Source organism: Pagrus pagrus (assembly GCF_965226575.1).
Source record: "Pagrus pagrus genome assembly, chromosome: 23".
Classification (NCBI taxonomy): Eukaryota; Metazoa; Chordata; class Actinopteri; order Spariformes; family Sparidae; genus Pagrus; species Pagrus pagrus.
This window is the reverse complement of record NC_140205.1, coordinates 17,527,988-17,551,453: the sequence shown is the minus strand read 5'-3', so window position 1 is coordinate 17,551,453 and position 23,466 is coordinate 17,527,988. Positions and strand designations below refer to the sequence as shown.

The following is a 23,466-nucleotide window of genomic DNA, read 5'->3' as shown; positions in this document are numbered from 1 at the left end:
AAATCAAACTGTAGAGACCTGAAACATATATGCAATATTTTTTCCAAAGTAACATATCTTGTAGTAATGCCTTTTAACCCAAGTTAACCAATGGCTGCCTAGAAAAGAGGTTGTCCCTAAAAATGATGTGCTTTGGCCTCAGTGTATGAGATTTGATGTAAATGGCCTCAAACCAATTTGTATTTGTATTGTCCATGAAGCATCTCTGTAGAAACACTGTTTGATCCACCTACAGTATATGTCCATTTCTCTCTCTCCACTCTCTTTATGTGTCTACTTTCTGGGAACTCATAGAAACTGATATATAAACATTTTCCTCTGATTCACTGGATTAAGGTTAATGAGATGATAATGTGTGTATGCACAACAGGATCTACACATCTAGATTCCTGCTCAGTCCCTCCATGTATCAACATGTGCTAACATACGTAACTTATTTACATAAATTCAATGTGTGCAATATGATGTCTTTTTGGGAAACAATTCAAAAATTTAAAGAAAAGTGATAATGAAAAATGTCACTGGCATGATTCTTTAATAAATTGATAAAGCAGTTGATTTATGAAAATCCAGTAATTAGAGAAATTGTGGCTGATGCGTGGATAAAAAAAATGTCTTAAATGGTGGTAGTCTTCAGTGCTCACATGATAAAGTAGAGAGTGTGTAGGTGCAAGATCAGTCACATGACTTGTCTCTGGTGGAACCTTTAGTATGCAGGAAGGTAAATGTCAGATCACAGTCAGACACACATAGTCTGTAAAAAGGCCAAAGCACACACTTAAAGGCGCACACTTATGCTCAGTTTCTTTTTCGGAAACACACACACATACACACACAAATATGCAGACAGGCATCTCTTACTGTTTTCTGAAGCTGCTTGATGCCGATGATAAATGACAGCCATGACATTCTTTCCACAACATGGTGACTCTTGACTGTCTGATTCCTGTTTTTTTTGCTTGCCTTTAAGAGACAGATGATCTTCAGGTACAATGGCTCTACTATAATAAGGGTTTAATGAATACTAATTACAGCAGATTTTCCCTAAAGGAACATTTTCTTTCAACACTGGCTCAGTGGTCAACCTGCCTGTTAATTAGAACACAGACAAAGTGCTCACAGATTCTTGGTCCATATGTGCAACAGTTAAAATGTTGCAGGAACCTGAATTATCAACAACAAATGTGCTGATGCGCGAGAGCGTCAAGTGTTCTTTATAGAGCTGCCATTTTCCAAGTTCATCAGTCAAATAGGAACAAATGTACAACAGAAGAGTCAGAGATCGTGTACCAATACACACTAACTGTTTCAGGCGTAATCGTGTGATATGTTGTTTTGCCTGAACTCCAGTTTTCCTCCCTGAAAGCCAATCATAGCTTGTTCCACCACAGTAGCATACACATACGACTGTCTTCAGCACTTACACATTTGCATACACACAAATGCACATGGGCATTAATTAACTACAGTACTCACCCAAACACCGCACATATGCAGGACTAACAAGCCACACACAGAGCTGTGTTGCTCCATAGCAGGCATCGACCACCGATGGCATCTATCCCTCTGTCTTACACACACACACACACACACACACACACACACACATCGACCAGTATTTGTCAGCCCGGTGGTGTCCAGGATACTGACCTCCAGTTGCCACCGCTGGAAGTCAATATCACTGTCAACTCAGAAACGGCATCCACGGTCGTCCACTGTCATGGCAACAGGGATTCAGCCGCACACACTACACAACATACACATATTCAAAATGTGTGGGGGATGTAGCGATTTAAGAGAGCAATTTTTGGAATGTCCACCGATGACTTCATTAATTGAACCTTGAGAAAGAAATGATTAGACAGCAAACACATCACTAGAGGATCATTTTTTCCAAGAAACTTGATATAGTCTTTATCTTGTGGTAACCAGAGTATTATTTTGCTAGTATTCTTGTGTATTTTTCCTGTTTATTGCCCCGTACAAGTAAGATAGAGCTGTAGCAGCTTCTTTGTGCCTACAACTGCAACTTTTTACTTTGGACTTTGACTTTTTTTTGTTTTGTCAAACTCAAACACATGGTTTAGGCCAAATTCACCTCTTGCCCCAACCACTTAGCCCTATCTCTCCATTTTGCATGTTCATGCCTAGTGGTACGGTGTCCTGATTCTTGTTGGGATAGAGGGTAAGGGGGTTGAGTTAGGGCACATGGCCCTCCAACAAGCATAAGCAATGGCTACTAGTTTGCTGATGTCTTGGTTGTTAACTAGCTAGTTATCTAACATTGCATTGTTATTGCTGATTTTTGCTTGACAGTCCGACATTTGGACTTACAGTATTTTAATGTTGCACCCCTTTGATGGCATATGACACCCGAAATGTAACTCAAATCAAGCATTGATGTTGTTGCAGTTGGTACTGCTCCTCTAACATCAGTGCAGACAGACAGTCAGGGTAGGAGCATAGGAAACTAATGTTAGCTTAATGAAATGAAGCTGCGTTCTTGTTTATTTGAAGACTTGTTTCATAGTGTGAATGAATTCCAAGCGTGTGTCCATGTTTTTTCTATCTCCATTAGATAAATGGCAAACAGTACTGTGATAATATCGGGATTGCCAAAGTAACACAAGATAAATCACCTCAGCTGATGATGACATATTGCAAATGTCTGGTCACATGTGGAAGATTTTATCACTTGTAACTCAGAGCTGAGCTCCAGTAAAAACTGGAAATGGGATAGAGTCTCAGTCTATATATAATATAGATTATTAAACAAATTGTCACATCATCCTTAGAGGGACCAGTGTAGTGTCAGAAAAAATGGACAGAAGCTATAGTATGCATCTTTTCCCAAAGCTTCATGAAAATCTGATCAGTGTTCTCTTAAGATATTTTGAGCCGTGGAGAGTGGATGACCTAAATGAACTCCTGTTGATTTGCTGACCTTGCTCCACTTACGATATAAACACGCAGATAGAGAGAGGAAAAGGAGAGCAAACACATAATCCATAATCCATAGCTGCCTGTGTGCAGTAAAAACCAAATCAGCTTTCCACAGCAACAGGATCTGAAAAAGCTGTGGATACTTTGCAGGAGGCGACAGCACACTGTGATCATTCACCACACAGCAGTGTCTTTACACCTGTCAGAGCAGACAGGAACTCTGTGTGTGTAAGGGCATATCTGTTTTGATGACATTTTTTCATTTGGTTCAGCAAAAAAAAAACAACAGTTTGTGTGAAAGTATGCTGGTGTCTGTCATATAAACTGTAATAATACAGCAATACTCTCCAGTCATTTTTCTGCTCTATTCACCCTGTTTTTCAGTTTTCACAAAAACTGATGCTGCAATCAACATGTTGTTATTCCACCAGCCACACTCCCTTTCTCCCACAAACATGCGCACACACACACGCACACACACACACACACACACACACACACACAGGCTTATATACCGGAAGCACAGAGGCAGGGAGGATATTGTAACAAGCATCCGAAAAAATGTTGGTCCAACAAGTGAGACAAGGCTCCCGCCTGAATTAAAGAGGATTATCTCTCTTAATTTATGCTAATTAATGCACACAGAGTAACGAGAGCAGCATGTTATTGTGTGACTGAAGCCTGTCTCACACACACACACTCACTCTCTCAAACATTTACAAGCTCCCACAACCGTGTGTTTTTGCACCATTGAAGCCTGTTGCTTGTGAAGCTACACTAATTCTTTTTCACAGGACGCACACACACACACACACACACACACACACACACACACACACACACACATACACACACTCAGTACTATGCTATTGTGAACTTCATGGGAATCTCCTAGTCCAACTATTGCCAAATCTCCCCACCATTGCAAATACACACACGCTGTGGGACAGTCCTGCTGGTTGGATCCACATTCTTGTTTCTTTTCACTGCTTTATACAAAATGTAAAAAAAATGTGAGGTTTCTCCATGAGTCTACTTAAAGCTTTGTGAAGTACTCAAATGAAACTTTTTGTGAAGGTCACCACGATACTCAACAGTTGTGGTACTCAACAGTAAGGTTAGACATTTGATGTAACCTAACCATGCTTTTTGCTCATTTCCTACGTCACTGCTGTCTTATTCACCTGTAATGACTCTATGATATCTATTATCCTTATTGATATCCTTATGTATTGTCAACTGTTGGTCTTAATTATTATTTTTCTTATCTTATGTTATTATTACATTTTAATGACTTAAATTCACATTCCGTAACTTTAACTGGTCAGTTACTTGCTGGTCTTAATTTTCAGTCATATATAGTATTTTAAAGGTTCAGTATGTAAGAACTGGCCACTTGTCAAGTTCATACAGAAAACAAATGGGGGCAGCATATCATGAGAGTTACCGCTAAATGCTGCTAACTTTAGCTGCAGCTAGATCGTTAGCGCCGTGCAGCTAGCAGTCTGAACCAGGAGTTTAGAGCACCGGGTTGAGTGTTGGTGTTTACATCACTAGAATAGGAGCTTTGGACTGGGATGGGCCAGGGCTAGCTGGTTAGCGTGCTAACTTCATTGGACATCTCTATATCAGTGGTGTTTCACGCCAAATCGCAAAAAAATGACAACTTCTACATAATGTTGCTTTAAATTCTTACATATTCCACCTTTAACTGTCTACTTTTGTCCAATGTTTTACCCTCAACTATCCACACAGGTTTGTTTTGGCTGCAACTGGTAGCTCAAGTTCTGTGCAGCACATTGTGCATCCACCTGGAATGAAATGTGCTAGGTCTATATAAATAAAGTTTTGCTTGCTAATCAAGCCTTGCTATGTGATCAGATCAAATCATTCCCTTTATGAATTCTGCATTATAGAGGAGGTCACTAAAACTCACTTTGGAGCACCTAACAGTGATATATGGGATAAAAATGTGACTAATTTGGATACTGTCTGGTATGGACATATTATATTGTCATTCAATTTACACTTGGCATTATTAGATAACAAGAACACAAAAACGACCAAGTATGGATACAATTTGTTTTCATCATTAATGCATTTTCTAAAATATTTCTTTATTCTTTTTTTGTCCTATTGCCATAAAGTATAACAAGTTGTCTGAACACATCCACAGAGAAGCCACTGTAGGAATATCATGTAAATCCGTCACTGCTGCCCGAGCAGATAAAAGCCTCTAAATCGCAGCTGCATGCTGCTGACACACTCCACGTCCCTGTGGTAATATCATAAGAATATTATAGGAGTGATACAGTGATTTCCATTAAGGGCAGTGGGCGGCGCGCGCTCACAGCCCGTCTCCTATTGCGATATACGTGAGTGCGCGTCCGCTATCAACCAACCAGCCAGCGAGCCAGCACTCTTCAAATCAAACCCAGCCGAACCACGCCGAGCCGAGCCAAACCGATCATCCGAGGATTTAGCCCCTGGCGCCCCACACAGAGGCAGCAGAGGAGGGAAGATGACCTGGTAGCGCATCTTTACGCACCCGACCCGCCGTCCGTCTCTTATAAACCCACACTCTGCCTCTTTACGGCTCATTTTCTCTCCGAGACCATGGAGACGGCAGTTCCCAGGACCAATATTTTCATCTCCCAGCTTCTCCTTTTCAGCCAAATAGGTAAGAAACTGGAGTGGAGAGAAAAATCCTGATGTAATTGATCGTGGTGAGGGCTGACATGTGATGCTGTGGACGTTTTGAACGCTGTCAAAGATTGAGCGGTGCTGTCGGTTTAATTCCCTCGGACATTGAGCATCCTGCACACTTCAGCCTGCGCTTCAAAATCTGCAATCGGCGGCAAAGGAAGATGAATGTTGCATGTAGATCGCATTTGTTAGAACATGCGTGGAAATGTGTTTCTACAATACAGACTCTCGCTAAATATCCCACTCAAATTTAGTTCCACGTGAATGATGTGCTGTGTTTTAACTGTCATGCTTTAAACAGGTTGAGTCGATCTTCCAAACACATGTTGAAGTATGAATGAAATTGTGCAGTGTTTGTGGCGACGCTCTGTGTTGTGTCGTCTGTCCTGAATACTGGGTTTGAGGAAGGTGCTCAAAGTGCTCCCACAGCCTCTCATGAACTTTGATTGGATACAGGCGGTCAGTCCTAATGTTCCTGTGCATTTCCGTTAGAAACTTGACAGTGGCACCAAATAAAATGTTTTTCAAAAGACATTCTAAAAGTAATTGTTACTTAGTCGTAAATTTTATGACCTTATTTAGCTTAATTATTGCTTTATTTCCTCAAGATAGGCTTAAATTTAGGTTATCTTCTTTCCCAGTATTGATGCTGAGTATCCATCTTAAGTTTACCAGGGCTCTCCTTGTGCAAGGGATGTCCAATGTGTCTAAAACCTTTCAGAAATGACATGTTTTATTTATTTATTTATTTATTTATTCATTTATTTATTTATTTATTTTACAATCCACGTGTGATGTTTTTCACCATTACCAAGTGCTATGGATGGACCTTTCCAAAGTCATTTTGTAAAATCGTAACAAGCACTCAAGTTCTGAATCCAAGCAGCTGTCAAAGCACAGATCCTCTTTTGGAAAGACATCTGAGAGAAGGAGTTGGTGCTGATTTCAGCAATGGGTGCAGAAGTAAGATTAAAAAAAACAAACACTTTCTATAGATTGTGTCTGTATACTCATTTCTAAAAGAGACACAAATAAACATTTTGTAATTCAGTCTCTACCGAGATGAATCATCCCTTCAGGTTTCATGAAAACCAGACTGGTAGCCTGGAAGCTATTTGCAGCTTTTAACAGGTAATTATCACCTGGCAACCAGGTCAGTCAATGTAATGTTTTTACACATGTAACAAGCATGTATCATTGCTTCAGACGTAGCTAAAATTAGACCAGTGGCATTGGAAACATCAAGTTTGAGGGAAAAAGTTTGATATAAAACAAAATTATTTTCTCTTGATGGGAACCTTCATGTATCAATTAATAAGCTTTTACATGTATCACCATCACTGTAAAGATATGTGATATACAGTAGAAGCAAAGAATAAATCAGTAGAGTTGATATTTTGATCAGTATGAGCTTATTACTGATATATCGGTGGATATGTCGATCACTGAGTAACAAAGAATTGCAGCATAGAAGTACCAAAGATATGTCTGAGCTAGTTTTGAAACAGTGACGCTCTTGCATAGTTTGTCTGATAAGTAGAAATGAGAGATCAGATCCCCATCCGAAATGTTTGTTGTATATGTTTGTAAGAGCAGAATATCAGCCAACATATTGTCATTGGAAAGTTTATGCTCTCCGATATTGATACCGGTATTGGCCTCAAAAATCAAAACCAGTTGACATAAACTACTTGCGCAGACGGAAGGACAAAGCCTTTTTTACTTAAGCTGAAAATTAAATTGAAAAAGTTCCCAAATCTGCTGAGGACTCAATTGAACTTGAAGAACCCCAGGTAGTCCCTGTTCACCCATCTTTAGTAAAGCTTTGGCTGACCTTTTCATCCAACCTTTGATAAATGGAATAGCATGCTAAAATGTTTAACACTGATTCTCAACATGGTTATCTAACCATTTTTTATTCCATCAACTGTGTGTTCCAGAAAAGTGCAGGATATCGATCTCATGACATTATATTCAGAAAGAGATCAGAGGTGTTTACATGTCCTGGACAGAAACCTGCATGATTCCCTCTGATGAGATTTTGTATGATCAGATTAACTCAGATGAGCCCATGAGATGTTTTTTTTTTTTTTTTTTTTTGTAATGTAATGTAACTTAGTACAGAAATATACAAATTGTGAAAGATGGGGTGTGTGAGCTGCATTAGTCCTCAAACCTGCCCTCACTTTTAATTGGTTGTTTCTAATTAGTCTTATCAGTCTTGTTTCATAAAATGAAGATCACATTTCCCATTAATGCCAGTGGCCTTGAACTCTTTCCTTCACCTGCTGTCTCCAGAGCAAAAAACTGTTCATTAATTAACTAGAGATGGTTAGAGAGAGTCATCTCTGGATTCCAGACTGGCTACAGCCAAGTTAATTTTCTGGTAAATTTGAAAAGTTCAAAGCTGGTTACACTCCGACGTTGCAGCAGTTGAGCTGCTTTTAGCAGATGTGTGAGAAATTTAGCTTGTTCATTTCACTTTTCTGTGGCTGCAGGTTTACATGTGCTGTATCCACCCATCTGCTGCAAGTTGCTTCATTTAAAATGTTTGTGTTGAAGATGCTGTTTAGATACACAGAGAGAGAAGGAAATGGAGCATCCTCCAGCCATCTGTCCCACAATATGCCTGGACACCACTCAAAATCACACACAAACACATTTCGGCCTCTTGCTTGCACTCTCCCATACAAACACACCCATACAAGTTGCTGTGGTGTCGTCGGTGCTCTCATTTTGGCCTTGTTTGTCCAAACGCAATCTTCTAGCTGGAGTGCTTCACTGTGCCATATGTTTTTTAACAGCATGGTTGCCTCTATACATCTGACTTCTCAGTGGCCTTCACACCTTCTGTCTGTGGTTCCATATGTGCCGTTCAGCAGGAAAGGGATTTTGTTGTAATATCGTGACATTGAATATATGTATATAAGAGTGTTTCAACCCCTGTAGCTTTGAGTTTTACTATCCTGTGATCCTTGTGGTGAGAGATTTAAAACTAATCTAATTCAGCTCAGCGTGATGGTTGTATCTATGCTCGTCTCTTCTCATCTCATAGCTCTTCTCTCTCTAGACCTCTTTTTGTTCTGTTCAGCTCTCAGACATAAAGGACTCCATCTGACTCCTTCTACCCATAATCACTCCTAACGGACTGCAATTCAGTACTCTCACTGGATGACTCACTCTAACATTTTGAGAACATGTGGAGCAGTAATGTGTACCACCAGAGCTCAGATGGCATGGCAAGTAAAATGTGCCTTCTCTTGCTACAGTCAGTATTCCTGTTTGGATATATTTTTTATTGTTGTCGAGCCACAGTGAATTGAATTGGAATTGCTGGCGAATGCACTGCTGGATTAATAGATTGGTGGAGCATGGTGATTGGTTAGATGGAACTACACAACCACAGCCTGCATGCTATTGATCATTCAACAGCTCAGTAGAGCTACAGTTTGTGTGTGTATGTGTAAGTATAAACAGTCAGTACCTACAAATCGTAGTAAATTCAACTAAACTCCATCAAATAGCGCTATATAGTCCTTTACATCTCGCCTCCAAAGAAATCTTGCCAACATACCACCATACAGTATGTCATAGTTAATGTGTTTTACTTAATGTGAGTTCAGTGATCATATGCTCTCCTTGTGATATACCATCTGGCCACCCAGTGCACTCGGAGCATTCGAACCAGAGGGGTTGTATCCGGTGGCATAATAGGATGCCTGATGGTGTCGTAGTAATTGCCTACAAAATTCTGGCATGCACATTCTGGCACACGTAGGATACTGAATGTGTAATTCCATAAATATTAAGTAGAGCGCAATGATAACAGAGAGACACATGCATAGTGGATCACAGCAGGGATGAAACTGTCTCAGAAGAGTTTCAATAAAAGATGCTTACCTTTTAAACTTATACAACAAACTCACTGCGGAGCTTGCGCGAGCTGACGTAATAATGTTTAACACTATTCCACTGATCTGCAGGTGGCGGTGATGAGGCAGCAAATGAAGCAATGCGCCAACAAAGACGGGGAAAATGAAGACGACAAGCTACTAAATATGAATATAAATACTACCGGATTTTTAATACTTAAAAAGTGAAGGAAATGCATTCAGTATTTTGTTCGAGCTTAAGGATACTCCATTAACTGGTTGCAAAAATAAGTTTGTAAGATTGTATGTAAGCTTATGATAAAATGACCCTACTTCTGACTTGATTTATTACCTCAGTAAACAGTTTCCTTTTGAGTTTATGACCTTAATCACTAGTTTCAAGTCTTCTTCGCAACAGCATGATGTTCATTTTGTAAATTATGGTCCCATTTAGGGTTAAATAGAAAATAAGGCAGTGTGCTCAGGCCATTAGTGTTGACCACAGAATGATGTTTACTTGTGGCTGGATGCATGTTTCGATATAGCACTTCTTTGAAGCTTTTACAAAACAATGGCATAGGTATGCCGACATTAAATGGGAGAGGAGACAGCACAAACATTGCAATTACAGGTAAAACCAGAAAGTGTATCTATTTTTCTGTTTCTCTGCAGTGCGTGTGGGATTGTCAGTAGATGAGAGGTGTAGAGCGAGGGGAGTTAAAAAGTTGTTAAAAGATCATGGATGGCGTTGCTCTCTTGGATGGATAAAAAGTCAAGTAAAAAATGTTAAAATGGGTCAGCAAACCCGGGTGGCCCAATCAAGTAACATTTATGTGTGGGAAACACTTGGGCATGGCTACCTTGTTATTGACACGTCGCTACCATGGTATTAGTTGATAATCTCAGCTCCTGTCATCGTAATGCCAAACTGTTACAATTTTGAGTCTCAATTGAAAATCACTTGACATGAGGCAATAAAAGTGACAGATATGTTTAATAAGGTGAGTTTTTTTGGGAGGGGGGGGTTTGATGGATTGGATAGGCCCATTAACTGAAATGTTAATGATTCAATTAAATTTACATGTGAGTTAAATACCACTGTAATTAGGACCTTGCTTATTATCACATGAGGCATCATAGTCACCTTTTTGGCAGAATTGACAACTCTGAAAACATTTCCTGACATTTACAGTAAGAGACAGACCTGTTAAACTTAAATAGGGACATTAACACCAACATCATATATCACTGCTGGTTCATGCCAACCCTCAAACACACACAGAACAATGTTTTGACTCCTATGTGAACCCGCACTGTTTGTTTTTATTCTTCCTATTCTCAACCCCTCTTTTTTTTGACTGTATATAGCACAAGTTATAATTGTGTCTCCCTCCTTCCAGCTTCAACTCCATGCTTAAGATGAGATTATGTGTACGCTAACTTACAAACATGCGCACACACATACACACAGCCTGATGGAGTCAAGCTCTGTAAATCAGCCAAATAAAAATCTTCACTGACGGAAATAAATCTTGTTAGAAAGATTTTCCAAAGCCGTCTTAACTGTCTGGTTTTTAGCTGCAAAAAAATATAATCAGATTTTCTTTTTTTTTTTTTTTGGCATACAAAATTGAGAGATTATGATATTGTACGGAAAAGTTTCATTATAAGACAGTACAAAAATATGTAATTTCCTAACACAGATCATTAATCCTCAGAATGGAGCAAAATACTGTGTCATTTTGTAGATCTGAGCACTATGCCCCTTTTCAGTACTGTCACGAAGTGTACTGATTGTGTGTTGCATTATACTCACCACAGTGTTGGCAATTGCTATAAACCACAGATGTTACATTGAATAATTGATTGCCTGCTTTCCTCTGTGATATTTTGTCTTCCTTCCCTCTGTCTCTTCCCCTCGCTCTACTGGTATCTCGTCTGGTCTCTCCATCTAAAAGCATTTTATTCATAAGTGCTCTTATTCTTTAATCCATTTAGCTGCAGTCTGCTCTCACTGTGGCAGCGTACGGTCACAGTTATTTTAAAGCTCGCCTGTGCCACGAGGACAGCTGAATCTCTTTGATGCAGAGCAGCCTGGACAGGAAACTCAGCTCTGTGAAACACTTATGTCACTCAAAAGTTTCTTTGGAAGTTTGTGTCGTCGGCAGTGATTGGTAGAAGCTAGGAAGTCTTAAAGGTGAAAGTGGAATCCAATGGTGGAAAGCTCTCTTACATTAGACAAGCCAAGACTCAACAGAAATGTAAACCTAATACTTAAAATATTAGACAGTATTTTCACCGGAATTGCTCTAATACAGTATGAGTTGTCTTCCAATGTTCCTGGTTTGAGTAGGTCACTTTAGCTTGATTTAATATACTTACCACGCTTGCCAACTTGCAATGTGGCTCTTTCATGATGAACAGCAACATTAGGCAGCTTCCTATTGGTGACCCAGTGTTGAGGGTGTCAAAGTAAAAGCATCAAAACATTCATAGAAACTTCTAAAACAGCTCTCCATCAGAATGCATATCTTCACTGGTGAGCTTTTACTGTAAATCTACAAATTCAGGTCGAGCTTCTGAGTTATGAGGAGGGGAGGGAGTGTATTTAGTTATCATGAGGAATGACTATGAGTGTTAGGAGAAGTGGATTATGTTGCAGGAGTGGTTTGATAAGTGTTTGAGAACCCCATTGAAATCCATTCTACCTACTCTGAATCCATGTTAATTACAGTTGCCATCCTCTACAAAGGAGCAAGCTAAAAACTTTGCAGAGCCACTTTTCAAGGCTATACAGGAAGTTAGTGTTTGATACTTAAGAGACAGAATTTCAGTGGAGTGTTTCTTTCACACCACCAGTACAACACTCAGGTTACTGGACAGAAAATGTGGTTAAATACCAGGGATGGGCATTTCAAGCAAAAATGCGATTCGATTGTCACTGGGAACTGATCGATTATTTGAAGATCTGGTGTTTGCATTTACTGTAGCTTATTGCGACATGGGTGTCACAGTGTTATTCTACCAAGGCCTCTTCAGACACTGGTAAAAAACAAGTGGAAAACTATATATGCAATATTATATGTTTTTCGATAAACAATTTTTCCTTTTCGATATTTTGAAATCATGACCCATACCTGAATGTGAAACAGGAAAAGGCACGGCAGTGTTCATCATAGTTCCTCAGTTCTCTCTTCCTCCTTCACATGACTTTTTTTTGTTATTGTCGGTTAAATTGACTGATAGTATAGTTCATAAGATGTGTCGTCTGACCATGTAGGAAGGCCAGAGTGTACTTCTGAAAGACCACATTTGAGGGCAGGGTGAAAAGCTGGTCTTCATAGAAAGGGGGAAATGAAATTGTTTAAATATGGTTGACAATGGTTGACGTTTTCAGACATTCGCTCTCGGAGGGCACTCATAGTGTTGCACTTGGTTGTACCTACAGTACAAACAATGACAGAAGTTGTTGAATAAAGAATGAAAAAAGAGAGGTTAAGACAGAGAAGTTCAAATCCTTCTACTTTATCTCCTCGGGCAATTACTTTGCCTAGTGAGCGCAATGAAACAGATGGGCACCTTCCTGGAATAATGACCACCTTGCCAAAGAAAAATCATCTTGGCTCTGAACTACTTCCTCTCCTAGGAGTTGGTCAAAATGTTATGCTGTGTATAAAATAATGATTTGTCTTGCATGTCACTTTCTGTAATTCTCTAAAAATGTAGTATAGATAATTACAAAGGGAGGTAGAGAGTGGAGTTGGTGGGTTTCATGAAGAAGAATAACCAGAGGAATGATTCAGCATATGGGACTTGAGGAACTACGGCTAACCAGCAGAGGAGCATGACGCAGAAAAGGAGGATAACACAGGACAAAAGGTGAAAAGGAGAGAAAGAGTGAAACTTAGTCACTGAAACCACAAAATGCCAACACTCTCTCTGTAGTCTCTCCAGTTGAGGAGGTCTGTCTGAAGTTACAGCTGCTGACAATGGCTGTCTGTCTCTGTCTGTGCCCGCATACAAAAGCCACTGTTGTTTTTAAAAAGGCTGGCATCAAGGACCGAGGCTACCGGAGAGGGAAAGAACCTTGCTGCTGCTCGATGGGCATACAAGACTATAGCACATACCAACATGATAACACATGCAAACACGCTCATACTTAGCTTTTAGGGAATTTTCTCACTCAATATTTATGATCAGAATATTCTCTTAGTCTCAATAAGAACTGGTAACATGCTCTCTTTATAACTATATCCTTTGTTTTGCTGTTTCCCTGCTTTGGAGCAGAGCTTGTTTCATGATAAGATGTCCTATTAACATTGTGTCACAACTTTGGAATTTCTCTTTTATATAGTATTGTTCTTTGTGTCATGGTGGTACTATGGTTTACCCATGTGACTGTTGTCTTGCAAATGTTGCAAACACTGCTTCAAAGTCCTTTGTGTAACAGCTATAGACCTATGTCAGAGGTCAGACATATCATGGGAGCACCAAGGCTCACCCTAGTGCAAACTCTGCTCCTCTGTGTGCGAGTTGTGCTACTGACGATATTGCTGATGGTATGAACTGAACTTATTGCCATTAACATTACAAGACTTCATAGAAAACAACTTACTATACAATGGTTGCATTGTAGGGGTGTACAGTGGAAAGTCACACCCTGAACCTGTGCATGTTGGCAGTTTGCCCCAATGGGAATACAGTTGCCTGCTGTAGTGCCTCATTCAATACCTTACAAGGAAACTTTAGTAGCACGATGTGTCAGGTGAGGGAGACAGTAATACCTGTTTAAGTTTAGGACTTAATTTCTCCCACATCCCCTGAAATGTGACCTGGGTATTCTTGTCCAACCTAGATAGATTCATCTTTTTGAGTCCAGCATTGTTTTGTTTTTATTCTCAAACTTTGACTCAAACATCGTCACCACTGACAACTAGAAATATACTTGACATACATGGAGCATGGGATGCTCTTTCCTGTTGTGACTCCAATTTGTGACTTAATCTACTATTACATCATGTGAGAAAATCTGACAGAAAGGAGAATTCTTTGAAGTTTACTGAGATTGAAATTTTCAAATTAAAGAGTCTCTTTTACCTTAAAGCTTTGTTGTATGTGAGAACCCACAGCGAAAGACACTATGAATGAAGTTTGACAGGGAGATGTAAGTTAGTGCCAGAAGTTGCTTTTCTTGAAGCGCTGACAAATATTCCCTTTTATTGTTCAGAGAATTGCTGAGAGTTCAAAGAGAGAAAGAAAGACAAGGAATCACGATGAAACTCAAAGTAATTTCTCAAAGTAAGGCCTTTTCTTTTTCTCCAGAAACAAAGTTGAATTTCTGTCGCAGGGCTTTCATCTGATGAGCCACACATAGGTTTGTTCTTTTAGGCAGCGACGAAAGTGGGAACCAAAAGCAACTGTTTTGATGAAAGTTAATTGAGGCTTTGTCTTTTGCTTTGTCGAGCAGAATTCAGAGACTAGTGGAGTGAAAGTTAACTGGAACTCAGCACAGGACAAACTTTCTTTCCCAGTGTGGAAGTTCATCATGGGGCTGCGACTGTGACCAATTGGTTGGTTGAAAGTTGATTAACCCCCACCCCCACCAGCCAACCAGCCCCCTTAGTCTTATACACACACATTTCAATAGAAATCTTTGGGTGGGCGCTTAATCTTCCCTCCCTGGTGCACAAACACCTGAAAAAAGCCCCCTAACACCCTTGTGCGAGTGTATAAATATACATGCATACTTTTATTTGTGCAAGGGTTATATCGCAGGTGTGTGAGTGCATATATGTGTCTCTGAATACATGTGTCTTTGTATATTTGTCCGTGTGTGTGAGAGTGTGTGTGTCCATGTGTGTCTGCCAGACAAGTGAGGAATTGGGGGCGTGACCCCACACTGAAAGATAGAGAGGAGAGGGGATGGTTTTGTATCCATGGCAGAGAGAGAGTCGGAGCAGGAAGCCGACAGGAAGTCAGGGTGTTCCACGCGCCATCGGGGGCTCTTCCGTTGTCATGACGCTGTGAACTGTTGTCATGGAAACTCCGCTGATTCAGGCTGAATGCTGATGGAAACATGTCTACTCAATTCTTCAATGAAAGTTTATCATCCACAGGCTGAACACTTGTTGATAATCAAGTTTAGTGTCTGTGAGAGTGCTGCCTCTTAATGGACGAATTAGTCTGTAAAATCTACAATACATAAACAGCATTTCCAGTCGTTTAACTCAGAAATTTGAATGTTAATCAAAGCTGGTATGGAAAATCATACAGCAAAGTAATTTCTTCAAACCCTTTGTTTGAAGCCAGTTGTCTTTATGCTTTCCTTTCGTCTTTGTGTCCTTTTGTTTTTGTCTTCATGCTGATTAAGGCTCTGCTCTCCTCGTTGAATAGTGATCAATGCTTTAATCTTTTAGTCAGTCAGTCAGTGGTTTCCATGACTTTAAAGGACATTACATTAATTTCCTGGAGACATACCCTCATTTAAACCATGACAACTACTTGACTAAGCCTTACTCTTAAACCAGGTCTTCACCCTAGATGTTAGAGTTCCAATATTATTTTTGTTTTCAGCTTCATAATTTTTGTTGGGGTATCTTCTGGAAAATGTTTACATGCTTTTAATGTTCAAAAAACACATTATATTATTCTGTACATTACTGCAGCAACTCTTTTCACACTCTGAACGCTCCGTTTTTTTGCCTGTCTCTTTAAGGCCCACCCTTCTGAAAAGTCTGCCCTGATTGGTCAGCTTTCAAAGGCCTGAGTAGGCATCAGCGCTGCTGGTGATTTTGCAACCGCAGCTGTGCTGGGATCTGCGGGCGGTGACTGTACATCTGTGACATCACAACCTTACAGACGTCCTGACACCAATTTGAAGGCAGAGTTTCTGAATATGGGCTGTATTTATATCTAGTATTTATACTGCACCTAGACCTGCTTTGTAATTAAAAAGACATAGAAATGTCACTTTATGGGACCTTTAATGATTTATGCTATGGAGACTTCTGTTTTGACCACAAAAGGAAGGCAAGTGCCCTTAATATATAATCTTCCACACACACACACAAACACAAACACAAGCACACTGTGCAGTATTTTCCCATTTTGTACCGAGCAGATGGAAATGGTGCATCTCGCTGCTCTAACTAGGCTGGCAGATTAGTGAGCCACACACACACACACACAGTTCCCTCATAACTGAGGTGGACATGTGCAATCATACATGCTCAGTGGATAAACCAGAACTCACTGCCTGCATGCACAGAAAACACACTTGGGGGTTAGGGTTTGACACACACACACAGAGGCACACGCATGCAACTGCCAACTGGCTGACTTTCTTCGGTCCTTCGTGCATTCCCCCCTTGTATGTCTGTGTGTGTGTGTGTGTGTGTGTGTGTGTGTGTGTGTGTGTGTGTCCTAAATGTGATCTCACATCACACAGTCCTTACTGTTTATACACATGTATCATGGTTGAAATTATCATCTTTGAGTCTTGTGTTTTCATGTCATTTTGCAAAAACATGGATCATGATTTCCCGCGTGTGTTTGAGCATTTGTGTCATGTGTCTATACGGGTCATTTATTCATAGCTTCTTGTCCTGCCTGCCTGGTTAGAGTTTTTTTTTTTCTTGCCCAAAGCCAAGATTTGAGGTCAGTCCCCTGCAGGGTCTCTGACACTCATGGCTCAACAAAACTATCTCCACTCCAGGCTAAAATGTGGAGGAACCATGTTCATATATCCCCTTAACACCTGGCCTTAAACCAAGCCAGAGTTTGTCAGTTTTTAATTGGACCGCTCAAAGTAAACACATTGCAGGTGTAACAGCAAAGAACGACACAGTTTTACTGGCTCAACAACACTAAAGTGAAGCCCAAAGAGAAAGAAAAGAGCTCTCTTGCCACTAATGCAGTGAAAATATGAAGTATGAACCATCTAAACGTGAGCACATTAGCTAGCCTTCTGACCCTCTGTCATCACCCAAAGCATGATCAGGAACAGCCTAACAGTGCAATTATACTCACTTACACAACATTAGGTTGCATCTACATCCTGAGTGTAGAGAGAAATTGTTGCTAATACTTGCTAATGAATGTATTAGTTAAAGCCCTATGCACATTGTCCACATAGCCTAAATTAGGCATTAATATTAGTGTAGTCACTGGAGAGTCGTTCAAATTTACAGCTTTACTTTAGTTTTTCCTGTATGTTTTGTATATTGTGCTATATTTGTCTGTATCCTTGCAGGGAGTTGTGTCATGCAGAGCTTTTGTGGTGGTAAAGGTTTGGACTGGATCTGCACAGCCTCCTTTCATTCGCAGGATGGACAAAATACTCAAGTACAAATGCATCCCTTTAGGCGCGCTACACTTCCAAACTGAAGCTGAAAAAAGGCAAAAAGACACATATTTAACCCAAAGCAGCTGTGCTTGCATCGCTCGCTGACTCATGCTGTCAGTGTGGGTATTATTCTTTAAAATGCTGCCTCTTATTAATCCGTTTGACTGCAGCTCGCTATGAGTTAGGAACACTACGGGTTATTTTTTAACCGCTGGCGTTCTGGAGTGTAATTGGGTACAATAAGGATCAGAACTGGGTCTGCCTTCATAAATGTGACACCAATACACCAAGCCAGTCCCCATCTCTCTGAATAATGTTCAAGTAACATAGCTCCAGTCTGTTACCCTGAAATGTACTAAAGCTTTTGTCACATAAAGACCCAGCAGACCCTGACCATCTATCACTCTTCAGCTGTCAGTGTGAGCGTACGTGTTTTTGGTTTTAGCTGAGCAGAGTCTTAAATAACAGAACTGTTTGGTTTTATTAGACTTTTATGGAGCTAAAGGGCTGCAAAGGAATTTGTGATAGCCCATCTGGCTGGATGTAGTGGGGTGTTACCTGACACTATACGTGTGTGTGTGTGTGTGTGTGTGTGTGTGTGTGTGTGTGTGTGCACATGTGTGGGTTTTTTAACCCCCCCAGCTGTTCAACTGTATTACCACCTCCAACACAGGGCCCCAAATTCTCACGGTCCCCTCAAAACTGACTCCCTTGTACCCACCAGAACAACTGGAGTGCAACACACTCCACACACTCCATTACACACACACACAGATCCAAATGATAGGCTTGTCTGATAAGGTTTTATATTGCGGCTTTAGTGCTGTCGTGTCCCTGTGGAACAATGCAAGGGTTTGTATGGCACTCAGAAACAATATCCTCTGTTTAATATGGAGCCCAATCTCATTAAGTCATAACCTGTGCTGCTGGACTTCACTGTGAGGCTTCGTTCATTCAGCCGGACAGAGGACACTAATGGGAGACGTCTCCCATGCTGCAGCATTAGTAGCACTGCACAAATGGACGAAAAAGGGGTCTCAAAATGCCTCAGCTTATACAAACCATATGTGGACAAAATTTGAGATTTTAATGGTGCACTAGACAGAGGAGAGAATTTACTATTGTTATTCCATATCCACAAACCAATAATCCTAATCTCCTCCACAAGTAATTAAATGGATGGGCTTTGATTAAATGGCCAATATTGTCCCAGCCATTAGATAGACATTTAATTAGTTGGCTAAATAATCATGATGCACATTGTCCTATCAACACTTAAGTAAGATTGTTTACTATTCAGTCGAAGAGTTATAGCTCCTCTCTCTCTCTTTCGTATTTGTTTTTGTGTTGTGATTTTGTTAATGGTCCTGTGCATAGTTTTTCTGCAGATCAGACAGAGGCTGACAGGGCAAATACAAGGCGTCAGAAACAGTGAGACAGTGAATGAGAGACAAGTGAAGCGTACTAATTTAACCAGCTGACACTCAACACAGCTGAATGCTATATAAGTTATAGTCTGGCCCCTCGAGGTATGTGCCTATATGTATGTGTAGATGAGCGTGTGTGTGTGTGTGTGTGTGTGTGTGTGTGTGTGTGTGCGCGCGCGTGTGTGTGTGTGTGTGCGTGTGTGTGTGTGTGTGTGTGTGTGTGTGTGTGTGTGTGTGTGTGTGTGTGTGTGTGCACGCGCGCGAGAGAGTGACACTGAGGTCAACAGGTGTCACGTTTTATGTGACACGAATGCCGTGTGCTCATCACTGATCAGTTATGGCAGTTGTTGTCTCTGAGTCCTTTCATTTATGGCAAAATATATTTAACATGGAGCTTAATTAGTACTTCCACTGTAACACTGCTACCTCTTGACAGAGGGCTTTATTTACAGTATATACTTCATGGGACAGATGGTCCCAGTTCCCCAGATCGAAAATACATATTTTTCCTCTTACCAGTAGTGCTCCATTTAGATTGTTTGCCGTGAATTGCAGAGTTTTGGGAATATTGGCCATAGAGCTATCTGCCTTCTCTCGAATACAATGGAAGTAGATAGCATTTGGCTTGTGATGCTCAAAGCGCCGAAGTAAATACAGTTGAGACCTGGTTACTCAAGATAATCCACAGACCTTGTTGTTAGACTTGATTAGGTTTCCGTATTGCAAAGTTGATCGTGGCGTTTCCTTTTGGTTCATTCATAGTTTCCACAAAATGTATCCTAATGACTTCAGTTGTCACCTGAGTTTTTGTCTAGCACGGGTGTGTTAGCATGCTGATGGTGGCATTTAGCTAGGCCAGACACTTATGGACATTTAATTTTGATTTGGGTCTTGGACATGGAAAAATAGTCACCATTCTGGAAATGTAATGGTGGGTGTGTTGTATATTGTGTCAAAATCACATGCTTTGTGCACCCATTCATCCACTTCGGCCTTCACAATCGTATTTTTTGGCTGCCAGATGCAAGTATTTCTTCACTCATGCTTTGGCACTGAATCAGCTGAGAAAACAGATTGTTTAAAACTGATTGAAAAATGATAAAAAATGCAGTCATGTCTCTAGAGAGGTCACACAGCCTTGTTTATCAGCCTTCAAACTAAACCCTTCATAAATTCACTGAACCGCACACACACTTTCACTCCTGTGGGTTGAACACACAGGCGTTCTGTCCCTGGAGAAACACAGGGCTTCATCTAATAGGAAAACAGTAATCACATCTACTGTTAAAAATCAGTTTGTGCTGGTGTAAATGCAGCCGATGAAATATTCTCTCATCGCGGGGATTCCAGGCTAAATCAGCCCCAGGAGTCATGTAATCCAACACGGTGCTATTCATTAGTGTTCAGCTGGGACCGGCTCACTTATCCCAACACTATCAACATGTAACCGGCTTCAGTGAATCCTCCCTGCAGCGACTCCATCCCAAAAAACTACCATCCAGAGCTGTTGCTGCATGTAGCCTAAGGGAAAGAAAATAATTAGTCACTGTTAGACTTGAATTCAGTGCAGTTAATAAAAGTTTTAATAGCAATGATCAAACCTGCTCAAGGTTCACAAGGTGAAGTAGACCAGCTAGCTTTATTTTTTCCCCCTTTAATCTATATTTCACCACCAAGTTCATGCCCCGTCTTTCTGGGTCGTTGAAAGGTGGCTGGGAAGCATAAGAAATTGGTAACTGAAGAAGTGCAAAGGTCAAGACCAAGTGGATATGCCAAAACAGTAAATTCCAACACTTCATCACAAAATCACTCCTGGAATGAGCAGAACGTGATGGATGGATGCAAGAGGATCTGAGGGGACCTCAGCCTGTTGGGAGAGTGAGAGTAGATGGTTGCAATTTCATGACCCTTGCCTTTGTGTGATTTGGCAACACCTGCAGTCTTCCCGATAACAGTAAGTGTGGTATAAAACCACAGAAGACATTCCTTGAACAGCTAATTTGTCAGAAATACATTATGAGAACAGCTTATCTGTTTACAGCTCTTGTGCCTTTTATCTCTGCAATATATTTGAAATGGATTCACTGTAAAAGAAAATGCAGAAAATGACCAAACCTGCAGTACTAATTTTGGTGATAAGTACATTGTCTGAATGCTTCACAATAAAAGCCACCATGTGTTTAGTCTAGAGGTCAACCGTTATCGCTTTTTCAGAGCAGATACAGATTATTATAAATCAAGCAGACCGATGACCAACATTTAGAATCAATATACTGCAGTTAAACTGTAAATCTTAGTGTCAAAACTAAGAACGATCAGTGATGGAATTACTTATTAAGTACAATTTATTAAATTACTGTTTTTACTTTATACTTCCTCTCCACTACATATTCAGATTATTCAGTTGATAGACTTGAATTGTGACATGTAACTAATCAGATAGTGCTGTGGGCAGGACATTGAGTGAGAGGATGCTGCATCAGAACCAAAGTAGCACATTTTTAAATTATTTTATCAGACAGAAAAATCACTCACTCCAATAATGGGAAAAATGCTGAATATTGACCCAAATAATCGACCAGGCCGATAATCGGTCTACCCCTAGTTTCGTCAGTTAAATGCAGCAGTGGGAAAGGTTTGGTTGTTTAGCATTCACTAGTTGCAGCTCTGAAACATAATTCGGAGGACGGTGAACAGGAAGGCTGACATCATTCAATTACAAACAGTTACACAGTCCATCATGAACAATGAATGCTACTATACTGAGTATAGAGAATTAGTAATATATATAGAGAATAACAGAACTTAAATTTAGTAAATTGCGAATTCTGGAAATATGTCAACCATTAAGATGGTTGAAAATCTTAAGGTTTATAACTTTAACTAGCACAAGACAGCTGTTCACCTGCGTGAGATGTAAATTATTGGAAGTGTAAATAAAGCATTTAATTTCCAAATTGGTGCACATTTAATTTGAGAAAATGACATAACATAACGTGAGGTAATCCCATTGTCAGCACAAGAGGATCAGCAATGATGTTTTAGTGTAATTAAAAATCTCATCTGTGTTTACATTTTGTCTGTCAAACACTTGAACTACCCACTATACAATTTAATGAACATGCTGATGAGATCAGTTCAGATTCCTCTGTCATGATATGAATTTTAAAATCCACCTGATTGGCAAGTGAGAGCTAATGATCTACACTCCTGCATTGCCTCAGCATGTTTTGATCATATGAGTGGTGCTCTTGTGGTAAATGATCCTCAGTGAGTGACACTTTAGGATGAGAGGAGTTTTTAGTCAGAGTACCAGGTGTCTGGCTGACACACATCCTCATTTAGCTTTTCATTTTGTATCATTATTCTGCCTCACACTGTCAGCTGTGGAGTCCTACTCACTCATGCCAATACACAGGGCATAATTCAAATCGAGCTCTACTTTTGGCGGAAATCAGTCCTTCACTCCATCAGGTTTCAGTCGGTCTGCCATTGATTCAGTCACTGAAAATGAGGTGTATAAATGTGTGACAATAAGCCAGAGCTTTGTTGGAAAACTGCATGTCTGTTGACCTTTCCCATATGAATAAAACACCATCCATAGAAATGCCTTGTTCCAACCGCAGTCACCTGAACCTTTAATGTCAGGTCTGTGGAGCCCCCGGGAAATCGGATGAAGCAGATAGAGTGCAGATGGGTGGAATAATACAGTGATTCAGCTGTGAGCTTCATGCATGACCAGCCTGTGGCAATGAAGTCCCATCACTATCCACTGTGCTCTTAAACCTGAGCACCGGTGTCTCTTTGCTCCTGGCTGTTCAACTGTGCGGCACTGTCTCATCACCTTGTTCCTCTGCCACCTCCAATGACTGACAGCAACTGTGTCTCTGTCAAATAGCTTTTAAAGTACTATGAGCTCACCACTGCTTCAGTGATGTGTACGACCCAACATGTCCATCAAAAACAAGCAGCTGCTATTTTAGCTTTCATAAAGCAATGGAACAGTTTTGTCTGCTCATTAACCAAGTGTGGTAATTTCACATTATTTATTAACTTTAAACGTTTTGGTTATTTGTGCGCAATAACCCGTTTACATGGCATACTATGTGCTCATGATAGACAGATATCTGATAAGGAAGATGTTACTGTTTTCTTTTTTCATTATTGGTCAGCA

The 23,466-nt window shown here is 40.3% G+C and overlaps 1 protein-coding gene across 2 annotated transcripts in view; it reads left to right on the top strand.

Annotated features, from left to right (window-relative positions):
- Positions 1-5,357: 5,357 nt before the first annotated feature.
- Positions 5,358-23,466, top strand: part of ptprz1b (protein tyrosine phosphatase receptor type Z1b) — a 61,856-nt gene continuing 43,747 nt past the window's right edge. For both annotated transcript variants that reach the window (XM_084345130.1, XM_084345129.1), the window contains exon 1: positions 5,358-5,623. In XM_084345130.1, coding sequence (XP_084201256.1) covers positions 5,560-5,623 — 64 coding nt within the window. In that variant the 5' untranslated portion in view covers positions 5,358-5,559. The remainder of the gene's footprint in view (positions 5,624-23,466) is intronic.